The sequence below is a fragment of the Branchiostoma belcheri genome, unplaced genomic scaffold (assembly GCF_001625305.1).
Source record: "Branchiostoma belcheri isolate BF01 breed outbred unplaced genomic scaffold, Haploidv18h27 scaffold5, whole genome shotgun sequence".
Lineage (NCBI taxonomy): Eukaryota > Metazoa > Chordata > Leptocardii > Amphioxiformes > Branchiostomatidae > Branchiostoma > Branchiostoma belcheri.
In genome coordinates this window covers 8,076,362-8,088,501 of record NW_017804131.1, presented here as the reverse complement: position 1 = coordinate 8,088,501, position 12,140 = coordinate 8,076,362, and the positions used below count along the sequence as shown (strand labels likewise).

At 39.1% G+C, this 12,140-nt stretch overlaps 1 protein-coding gene across 1 annotated transcript in view; it reads left to right on the top strand.

The window, feature by feature from the left end:
- Positions 1–7,671: 7,671 nt before the first annotated feature.
- LOC109480178 overlaps positions 7,672–12,140 on the top strand; it is a 14,533-nt gene continuing 10,064 nt past the window's right edge. The window contains exons 1-5 of the mRNA XM_019782341.1: positions 7,672–8,205; positions 9,251–9,470; positions 10,244–10,748; positions 11,490–11,739; positions 11,849–11,950. Of these exons, the coding sequence (XP_019637900.1) occupies positions 7,672–8,205; positions 9,251–9,470; positions 10,244–10,748; positions 11,490–11,739; positions 11,849–11,950 (1,611 nt within the window). The remainder of the gene's footprint in view (positions 8,206–9,250; positions 9,471–10,243; positions 10,749–11,489; positions 11,740–11,848; positions 11,951–12,140) is intronic.

Below are 12,140 nucleotides of genomic sequence, written 5' to 3'. Positions count from 1 at the left end.
TCTTGTGGTTCTTCAGTCTTTTCAAGGCGTTCTGAATTTCCTCAACTGTCGGACCATATCCTATTCAAAACACATCCGGCAGCCCTTCAGTCCCTTAATAATTTCAATGACAGGATATCCAGAGGGTTTACCTTTCTTGGGGGTATCTGTGGCTATTTCGAACCCCCTCCTCCTAAAAGCTCATGAATTCATTTAAAATTCCAAATCATGGGAATTTGGAAACGAAAGCAGGTCCTTTTATGTTGTAAGAAGTAGGTGCATAATATAAAGCAAAATATAAACAAATAGGCCTTCAAGACGTTCCTTTAAAATTAATTTTTATCCACTGGATAAATCTTACCTTTGCTTTTATTCCTTGTTAAACATTTCTGCAACTGTGTAAAGTAGACGAAACACTTAACGACCGACCTTATTGTCCTTTCGAAAGGGTTCAAACACACCTTGTGGAGTAAGAGTTTTTTCACTGTCTTGTGTGATTTTATCAAAATCTTAAACACGACTCATTAGTCATTTACCAACTTTTGTATATGTTATTACTATATGTATTATGACAAACAACCGACATGTAACCGAATTGTTATTATTTACGTTGGCTGGCTTTGCAATATAGTTCACTGTTAAAGGAATGGTTTAATTTCAAAACGTAAACAAAACAGGCAATGCCGTGCTTTATTATGTTTATACATGTGTACACGTCTTTGGTAACTTCTAAGAAGCCTTAAACTTTAAATTTACACATTTCACACAATTAATTTTTTCATTTTTCTTCTCCAGTTTTTCATTGCCCAAAATGAATCCTACTATGCATGTGCAGTTGTAATCAATATTTGTGACCCACCCTATTGTTCTTAACTACTGTTAGGCACATTAAAAGTACTGATTTTTTTTGCGTATTTTTTGCGTATTTGGTGAATGTCACGCAGTATATCTAATGATGGTGATTGCAGTAGCGAATAGAGGAATATTGTAATAACTGTTCCAGTAGCACTGCCGTGCTGTAGGTTCGCTCATAGATGCATTTGTAATTGAGACGGATGGACTAATGCAAGATCATGCATGGACTAGAGTTTTATTTATGTATTTTTTGCGTATTTGGTGAATGTCACGCAGTATATCTAATAATGGTGATTACAGTAGCGAATAGAGGAATATTGTAATAACTGTTCCAGTAGCTATATCGTACTGTAGGTTTGCTGATAGATGCATTTGTAATTGAGACGGATGGACTAATACAAGATCATACATGGACTAGAGTTTTAAGGAGTCAAAATTAACACTTGCAATTCATTTTATGTCAGTATCTGACCTTGATCGTTATAGAAAAAAATAGTAAATGCTTCTATTGAACTTTGAGCAATATAATGCATAATGCATCATCAAAGTTGGCAGGTAATACCATGTTAACGTTGATAATGCATTTTGCATTTAGCAGAAGCAACATTGTATATTTTTCTCAATAATATACAATACCTTTTCTATGTAGTAATTTCGTAACGTGTGTATGACACATCCATACATGTATATGGACGATATTTGTTGTATGAATGCACACAAAAGTTGTAGAACACGGAATGCCTTCCTCCACAGAGCCATACTTTTATGGAACTCCCTTCCAAGTGACATATCATCATATTACATTTTTTGTACCTCGGCAACCATATAATATACTAGCACGTTGGCAGAACGCACTGCACCTGCGCGAAACCCATAATGTATTCTACATAGCACTTCGACAGAAAGTCTCATATAAGTTCGTACTAGCGCATATAAGGTTAACATCCCGTCTGTAGTTTCCAAATGTTATGCAGGAAAAGATATCCTTTGCAACAGGCAAAATTCTAATGCAACATTGACCAAAAATCCACCGAAAATCATGAAAATACAGGGTTCTGCGCAGGCGCAGTACGTTCTGCCCACGTGCTATATATACTAGGACCATTGTATAATTGTATTTATAAAATTATGTAATATTATTGCACCATTGTATATAACTGTATATCTCACTAAGTATGTAATTTGTAACATGTATTCCTATGTACTAGTATGTCTAACAATTTTCATCTTTCCCCCAGGGTGTCCCTTAGTATTAGTCTTTGACTAGTTGGGACACCCTGGCTTCTTTGTAAGCCGAGTAAATAAATAAATAAAATATATTAATGCACACAAACAAAAAAACACAATGAATACATTGGTATGTTAAAAAGGAACCATTCTCGGCAATACTAGGACTTTATAAATAATGATTTAGGACATACCCAGAAGACAAAGGATCTGTTCTGCCTCTAGTTGGATGGGCGTGAAAAGTTCTTTTTCTAGAATATTGTTGGCAACAATTCTATATCATTGAAATAAGAAAATGACATTTTGTGTTGCCATAGCAATGGGTTTCTGACAGGCAAGTTTTTGCTTAATTTAGTAATTTTCGGTTTAACAATAAAATTTTATGGATTTTATGTAAAGTTACACATGGTTCCTAATATTAATAGCATCCCGTTTAATAATAACATAACATATGATTTTATGTAAATTTTATCATTAAAAATGCATAATTTATACTTATTTGATGACGTGATTGGCTAAAATCCAAGATGGCAGACCATAGCACGTCGGCAGAACGTACTGCGCCTGTGCAAAACCCCCAATTTTCACAATTTTCGTTGGGTTTTTGGTCACTGTTACATCAAAATTTTGCCTGTTGCAGAAGATATCTTTTCCAACATAACATTAAAAAAACACAGACGAGATGTTGACTTATATGCGCGAATACGACCTTTTATGAGATGTTCCAATGCTCCAAATCACATTGAAAGCGCCTCGATCCCAAACCACTCCTAGACGTGGTTTCGAATTGGTTTTCCCTCATCGCGATTTGCGTCTGAACGCAATGTGATTTCAATCTGACTTCACCTGGTCATGGATTAAGGGGTTACATTTCTGTATGCTATACCAAATTTTACGTGGCAGCAACTAAAAGAGCAGTAATGGTCAAATAATGTGTCCGTTCTAGGACGAGCTTCAGCGCCTCTGGTGGGACCACGTCGGCATTCGGCCGAGGTACGCTGGGAGGGGGGCACCAGCAAACAGGTTGTTGACCTCAGGCTCTGACATTAATAACACGCTACCTACGAGTTTTCACCAAACAACAATAAATTTAGCTCAAGCGAATTGAGATCGGACACGGTTTTAAAGGATTGTGTGGCACGTGGACCAGATGTGAGGAATGTGAGTTACCCGAATCGCGCATTGGGTGACTTCACTTAAACACGGCCTAATACACTACCTTGTGTGTTTTCATCAAACGACAATAAATGCAGTTTCGGATAATTGTGATCGGGCACGGTTGTCAACCTTTCACCTAATATGTGACAGGTTAAGACAGGGTGTCAATATTTTACAGATTGCTTTATTCAGAAGACGTCATGTATATTTTTCTACCCTGAAATGTGATGACTTCCATGACTCTAAACTATCCCACTAAGAGAAACAAAATGCACACAGTCACAAATACAAGAACGATGATAATTAGATTTATTTATTTTTAAGCTCTAAATGTTAGTTTCTAATCCCAGTCTCTACCTTTCAATATTGCAATAAGTAACATTTTAATGAAAGTCAGCGAAGGAGTTTAAAAGAATTTTGGTATCATAAAAATATGGAATAATGAATTAGATGTTTAATACATTTATTACCAAAGTATAAACCATAATTTGCCTCAAGAAATAACAGATACTGCGGAACCCACGAAGTTCAACGCTGCAGTACTACAGCATCTGAGGACGCAGCAATAACACATCGCACAGCTCCCATGCACGCTTTACCCAAATTTAGGGGTAGAGAACATTTTAGTGGCTGTCTCTCATGACTATTAAAACGCTACAAATCTTATATAAACGAAATTTAAGAAGGGATATTCTTGTTACATTTCCCTCTCTACAAAAAAGAAATGATGAATACATTCGTTGATTTTAGATGACCATATATGGAAGTTTTGGCCATATTGCGTCTTGAGAACATTGTCTTCAGTAGTCTTTCCATGACAGGGGGTGTTTTTTCTTTTTCCGCAGATATGTTGTTTTTGACCTGTAAAGATACACGCGTTAGGACTCTATAGTCTGTGAACAGAGGTGAAGGTTTCGGCTTTTTTCGGCGTGTTTTTATCGGGATTTTTTTCTTGTACTGGTATCTTCTTTTACGCCAGCCAAAACAGGTGGCAAATGGACACTATCTTGCCCATATCATACTGATTTGTAGCCGCCAAACATCTGGTTGCAGATAAAGAACTGTAAGTAAATAAGCAACACTGACAAACCTTCAGTGATATATAGAAGTCAATTCTCGAACTTCTGAATTGCAAAGAGAGGAAATAACTTCTTCTTTCTCTTTACTCATCCTCTTTTGAGGTGCAGCGTGTGAAGTTTTGTCGCCAGTACTTTCTGTCTTTCATAGCAGACAAACGTTCCAATCCTTGTAGACCAGTGTAAGACTGGATAAAACCTTTAAGTGTTGTGATTGGACGCCCAGTTATCCTTTTTGCCTCTGGAGTCCAGAGTAGTAATCGACCCGCTGGTTCTGTGCCGCGAGTCACATGACTCGCGAGGCTGAGCCGACGTCTTTTTACTACCGTGGTAATGTTTGGGAATGCTCCATATAACTATTAATTTGTGATGTGTTTACACCAGGGTATGTTATAGCATGGAGGTAGAAAAAAATACCTCCATGGTTATAGACTACCTGCAACATCGTAGTGTAAGTACCGTCAAGTTTTTTTGGATCTCGTAGTGTTCATGACCCAAGAATCGGACCAGTATAAAAGAATAGCTTCAATAACTTACGTACAGTCAAATCTCTCCAACTAGCAGACCCCTAGGTTTCTTGTGGTAGACTCTAGGTCTGGCGCTGTCGGGCGGTGCAGGTCAGGGTTCACCTTGGTGACGAGGGAAGAAACCGGTTTGGCAACATTGCCAGGTCCTAGGTTAATAGAGCTATATGACGAGAGGAAGACCGACAAGTAGTTGTCATGATTAGCGAGTTAGTCTATGTTGTTTTCCTAAATTGTAAACATAGTCATTGTGGCCAGATTCGGAGCGAGCTCGACACACGGAATGAATGAGTGACAGCCATCGCGATAAGGAAAGGATATCTAAGCAAATCACTGTGAGTCTGCGACATACAGATTTCCTGTTTCTTGTTTGTTGTGAGAGTATGGCATAAATGGACGGTACTCAGTCTGCTACTAAATGTACCTACCTGAGAGATAACAGACCGGTCGAGTCATCTGACAAAAAAGTGCACAAAGGGCTTAACACATTCGATAACTCAAGAATCACTATGATTGGTGCTTCGCTAGAAGAATCGCTATGGTTGGTGAAATATCCAACTCCCCGCTGGCATTTTAACATGAAAAGTTCATTTTTACACCCATAAACTGTCTTTGCTTCCTCCATGACTTACAGCCCAAAAGGAAGGAAATTTTATGCGCAAAATATTGTAATTTGAGTTCAGAAAACAATAAATTAAACTTGAAAGACCGACATTTGCTCGGAAGGCTTTACAACATCCCCGTACGAAAATGGACCTACCCCCTTCCGCACAAATGGACTGTTCTTAAATCACACCTGTCCAAAATTTTTGTTCCAATAGTTTATACCTCCATACAGTAATGGGATCTTCCAACGCCTTCTGCTGTTGGAACATGTAGAACCCTGTTAGAACCAGCATCTACCAGTTAAAATTCATGACAATAGTATGTCCAGATCGCGAGATATTAAAACCGGATTTTGTACTGCCGAACCAAGGGAAGCCACCAAGGGGCCCCATATCTATTCATCACCTCCATAAAAAATAGAGGTATTGTTTTTTTTGCGTGTCTGTGTGTGTGTGTGTGTGTGTCTGTCTGTGTATGTGTCTGTGTGTTTGTGTTTCCGCACATTTGTAGTCAGCATAACGTCAGAATGCCTTTATGGGTTGTGATGATATTTGGTATGTTGGTAAGTCTTAGAAAGACTAAGGTCAAGGTCAAATATGGGCCTCCAGGAGGCTGACCTCGGTACTGCAGCAGAATTTCTGGTTTTTGTATCATTTGTCCTGAGCATTATATGGTATTGACTTTTTGGTGACAGATAGTTTTTCCTGTCAGGAATAGGTGGTGTGGTTTTTGTCCACCTAGCAGCTTGTCCTGGATCTGCAGGGGGGTTTCTGGCGAAACCTTTTAGAGCAGATACCTTCATATAGAATCAATGTAAATTCATCCTTTTTGGTATGTGGGTAGCTTAGACAGAGATCTACACTATTAGATACAAATTATGCAAATTATAAATTCATCTGCATAATTGATGAGGAAATTCTTTAATTTCAGTGTTTTACATCATGGGGCTTTGATACATGTAATGTTTATAATCTATGGCAGGTGAACTATCAATAGATACTAATTATGCAAATACTGCTCTAATCTGCCTAATTAATGTGAAAATTCTATCACCCCTTAATGGTAAATGATTTCATACTTAGGACATGTATAATTTAACCCTACCTAGACCTGGCTTTTTGGGGCTTGGTGGGACGGGGGGGGGGTCATTTGGCCAATGACGTCATCAAATTAGCATAAATTACGCATATTTAATGATAAAATTTACATGAAATTATATGATATATTATTAATATTTGAAACCATGTGTTACTTGACATAAAACCCATGAAATTCTATTGTTGAAACACAAAATTACTAAATTTAGCAAAAATGCCTGTCAGAAACCCGTTGCCATGGCAACACAACAATTCTTATCTTATTTCATTGATAGAGAATTGTTGCCAACAATATTCTAGGAAAGTCATCAATTTCTAGCCCTAGCCGTTCATCAGACGCTAGGTGACATCAAAGTTGGCGCGGGCACTTTCAGCCCCCCCCCCCTTGGTCTAGGTAGGGTTAATGAAAAATTAACATCATGATGCATCTATTATGTTAATGTAGAGGTAATTTGCATAATTAAGAAAGGAATTGACATGTACATATCAAGTCCATATTTCATTGAGGTATGAGATCTCGGAACTCTTGTTTGTAGTTTTTGTCACATCCTATTCACGCACCAAGTATGAAACCAATCCATGAAGCTGTTCTTGAGTTATCTTGTTGACCAACAGACAGACAGAATAACTAACGCAACTGAAAATATAACCTCCATGACATGTTATGAAGGTAATTATTTCCGTCATCAAAAAAAATGCTAGTATTTTAGTCAAGTTAGGTAAGAAATCTGAAAAAAAAAATACCTATGTTTTTTCATGGATCTGAGTTGACGGTTTTGGCCACATCTTAAAATCACTGAAACTTATTGTAACTAAAGAACTTCCCATGTCTACCCCAAAAGTATTTCTCCTGTAAATTATTAACAAAACCTTAAATTCACGAGGAGATTATTCATGTATTAATTAAAAATGGCACTTGTACTTCTCGTAGCATACTTATATCGTCAACTTTGAAAGAAGACAATGGCACGTTTCTAATGTATCTTTTTTTAAATTGGCAATAGTCCCCCTCCCTAAGATATACAAGAATTCGATATAATTGACTTACGATTAAAGTCCATTGATCCAAATGGCACCGACGTATTTGTATCAACGTTGCCTTGACTTTCGCTGACTTCCCTTCGTCTTGTTTTCCACAGTTGTGCCAACATGGCGTTAATTTCAAGACTGATGCAGCAGAATTGTGTCCGCAACATAATGCTGACGACAACATCGCCTAGCGCCTGGCGGCCCTTGAGCAGAGGACGGTCATCAGTAGTCTCCCCTCTCATGAGGTCTTTGCTTGTTCTGAAGAATTCTCAAGAGAGTCTTCAACGGTTCAGGGAGGCCAGGGCCGACGCCTACGTCCTGGATCTGGAAGACGGGGTACCGAAAGATAAGAAAGAGTCTACCGTAAGGCTGTACGCTGAGGCGCTAAAGAGCAGGATGTTCCGCGGCCAGACTGTGTACGTGCGGTTCAGTAACATCACGGACGACGTCACCAGGAGGGAAGCAGACGCCCTCTGTCATCTCGACCTGACGGGCTTCATCGCACCCAAAGTCGCTTCTTCTGATGACATCAGGAAAATCGATAAAGTCCTGTCAGAGGTAGAGAAGAAGAAAAACTTGCTTCTCGGTCACTGCAAGATCATGGCCATAGTGGAGACATTGGAAGCACTTTGGCACACACCAGACATTGCAAAGGTTATTTCTATGTAATAACCTTCATAATAAATGGAGGTATTGTTTTTGGTGTCCCTCTCTGTCTCTCTTTTTCGCTCTCTCTGTCTCTCTCTCTGTGTATGTGTTTCTCTGTTTCCTCACATTTGTAGTCAGCATAACTTCAGAAAGCCTTTATTGATTGTGATTATTATATTTGGTATAATGGTAGGTTGTAGAAAGACAAAGGTTGAGGTCAAATATGGGCCCCAGGTGGCTGAACTTGGTACTGCAGCAGGACTTCTGGTTTTTGTATCTTTTGTTTTAAACATGCTATAGTCTTGGGTTTTTTGGTGACAGACAGCTTTTCCTAAAAAGAGATGAGTGGTGCGGGTTTTGTCGCCCTAGGCCTACCAGCTTGTTCCCTAACTGCAGGCGACTTTCTCCCGAAATCTTTTAAACCGGAAAAGTGTAGGAAAAAGGTATTATCGTTATTTGGTGAATTGCATAGTTAAGGATAGAATTCTGTAATTACGATGTTTTTAAATACTAGTATCCTTTAGCCTTATTTTTTGGTCCTACGTCGAGTACTCTCGAATTGCGAATCATTCAACAACACTTGCAGGAATAGCTTACTACTACGAGTTTGAAGTCTACATTAGGCCATGTTGATTTGATTATATGGATGACATCCGCGCGCGCATGAATTGTCGGCCGTTTCCAAAAAAAAAAGTTTTCAACCATACTGTAAATTGTACAAAACAGTTGCAAAATAAGCAAAAATATACCGTGAGTTACAAAAAAAAATAAGTAAAAACTATACCAATGTCGTAGAATGCCGAAATCAAACGAAAAAAGACGAAAATGTAAAGAAATGAATTTGAAGAGTAGATTATTCGCCAAACCATACTCTGTCCCATTTGTTCAACCCTCATGACCACGTAGATTTCATAATGAAAACACCTTTTTATTGCAAAAATTTTTTTTATTTGCACGCGCGCATCAGTTTTGGGGATCCCATAGATGTCATCCATATAATCAAATCAACATGGCCTTATTGAGAGATTTAAAACTCCATGTACCCTTACAGGCATCCTCTCGCATGACGGCACTTATAAATGGGAGGGCGGACATCGCTGCTTGTTTCCAGAGACCTCCCCTGACCAGTCCCATCGGAAATGCTTTTCAACTCCAGATTCTGCACGCCGCGAAAACGGCCGGAATAGCAGCGATCGACGCCGTGAGCTACGTGGACAACTTTCCCCGTCTGGAAAGTGACGTTACAAGTGGAAAAACTCTTGGATATGATGGTATTCTAAAAACTAAAAGTACATATTTGTGTGTATGTGTGTGTACATGTGTGTGTGTGTGTGTGTGTGTGTGTGTGTGTGTGTTTGTGTGTGTGTGTGTGTGTGTTTCAATGTATTTTAGCCTTTATCTAAAAAAACAAAAACAATTTTTTTTTCAAAATGCAAGATTGATGATCCAAGATGGCGGATAGCTTAAATATGCATGACGTCATTCTATGACGTCACTGGTGTTGCTATGGGCAACTTAAGTCTTAGTATGCCCATCTTATTCTATAATAAAAACCTTTTTTTCAGTTACGTTGTAAACCGTTGGGTTTTAAGGGAATAGCATATCTATACGGTTTGGGCCAATAAAATCACACCAATGACGTCATAATGACTTCGTATTACGTCATAACGACATAAAATTGTTCTAAAATGTGGTAGTACAACATACCGTTCGCGAGTTTTGAGAGGTGGAGCCGAATGAGCCCCTTCCCCCGTCCCACGAAGCCCAAAAAAGCCCGGTCTAGGTCTAGGGTTAACAAGGTTGCAGGTTTTCATGTTGGATTGCAAACACTTCCTAACATTATTGATATCTTGTGTTATATCATGTTATATCATGTAATTGTTTAAAATAATTTTACGTCATAGATTAATAGATTATTTAAGATGGAGGACAACATCATTAGGTGGATATCTTAACTACATCAATGGATGTCTTAATCAATGGAGTATCAAGTATGATTCCACCCATTGATCGATAAGCTTTATGTCTACCTTTCCACATACAGGAATGATTATTGTGCATCCATTGCTGGTGCCTTTTGTAAACCAGCTTTATACCCCTACACGACAAGAGATAGAGTGGGCCGAACAAGTCACGGCAGGAGTAAGGGTCTATCAGCGAACACCCCAGGAGTACCGGGAGTTCATTGGGCCTCCTCATCTTTTCAGTGCTACCCACATCCTGGAGACACACAGAAAGATCCAGGAATTGAAATCATCCGTACGTATAAACGATAGACCGCAGGGTAAATCCAATGAAAATTCGGGCACCATTATTCCACTGATACGGAAAGGAGGACTCACAGGTCACTCAATCAAAGGAGGAGAATGGACCACAGGAATCGTACCTGTCACCTTGGATTCGTCTTGGCGAGTTGCCTGGGACTCTTCATTTTTCAACGCTCGGGGTGTGAACAGTTCAGACCTGACAGCAAAGAAGATGGACCTTCCGGGAATCCAGCCTCCCTTCCATCTACTTGCGACATTGGCGCTATCTTTGGCTGTGGCAAAGTAAATTGATCTTATATTTTTTCCTTGTAATTCGTTTAACCCTACCTAGACCGGGCTTTTTTTGGTTTGCATATATAATGATAAAATTTACATAAAATTATATGGGATCTTATTAATATTAGAAACCATGAGTAACTTGACATAAAACCCATAAAATTCTATTGTTGAAATAAAAAGTACTAAATTTAGCAAAAAAATGCCTGTCAGAAACCCGTTGCAATGGCAACACAAATAATCATTTTTCTATTCCAATGATAAAGAATTGTTGCCAACAATATTCTAGGAAAAGTCACCAAGTTTGATCGTTCTAGGGCTAGCCGTTCAGACGCTAGGTGACATCAAAGTTGGCGCGGGCACTTTTAGCCCCCCCCCCCCGGTCTAGGTAGGGTTAAGTTGGGTGGTTGGATGTCGGCTACTTTAGCACATCAATGAAAACTAGGCAGATACAAAGGGGTAAAGGCGCAATTTTTAAAGCACGTAAGCGTTAGATATATAGCATTGCACAGTAACTGTACAATTTCACACCATAGACAAGTAATTATTATCATTACTCTTATTTAAGGAGAACAGTTTTTCCATGTAGCAATCCATGTATTTCCCTATTTTAATTTAATTTTTTTTCTTCCGCTAATTTTTTTTATCAGAAGTAGCTCGATAGAAGAAAGAGTTTAAGTTTAGTCGAGATTTGCTACTATGCATGATATTTTCATAGTTTTAATTTCTGTGTTCCATTCATGGCAGGTCCTCAGAAGTCGCCCGATTTCATCTCGGTACTTTCAATGCCGTGCAGCTGAGGCCTATAACAGAAGGAGAAACCGTCAGAGCTTACTTCTGTATCGACAGTGTGGAGGACGCAGGGAGAAGCGGCAAGTACTCCGTGGTGACCAGCTCTCACATCCTGGTCAACCAGCGAGATGAAGTCGTTTTCCGGGCAACGAAACAGACCATGTACCCAAAGCTGGCAGCTGCAAAGTTACAATTACCAAAGAAGGTGATGTCAGCCTACATACATGTATATGATATGACTTGCACTTATTTCTAAAGACGTAAACCTCTCTGTGTTTTCTATAGCTAACTTAAGCTGCCCCTTTGCTTTGTAGAGGAAGAGTGAGATTCCCACTGTCTCGGAGCTTCGCAGACGCGTTGTCCAGAACGCAACATTTTGTGGGAACACGAGTAGTCCGACTTTGGTGCCTAATCAGGTAGGGCGCATTGTTTTTTTATTTTATTTTTTAATTGTTCGTCAAGGGATCTCGTACCACAATAAGTAATGTATACTTTTTGTCCTTTACTCCAAAAAAATGCAGCAAAAAGTCAAAGGTCAACTTTGCCCCCCACCCCACCGCACCGCACCCCACCCCACCCCCAGTGACTGATGTCAGTACTGTTGCA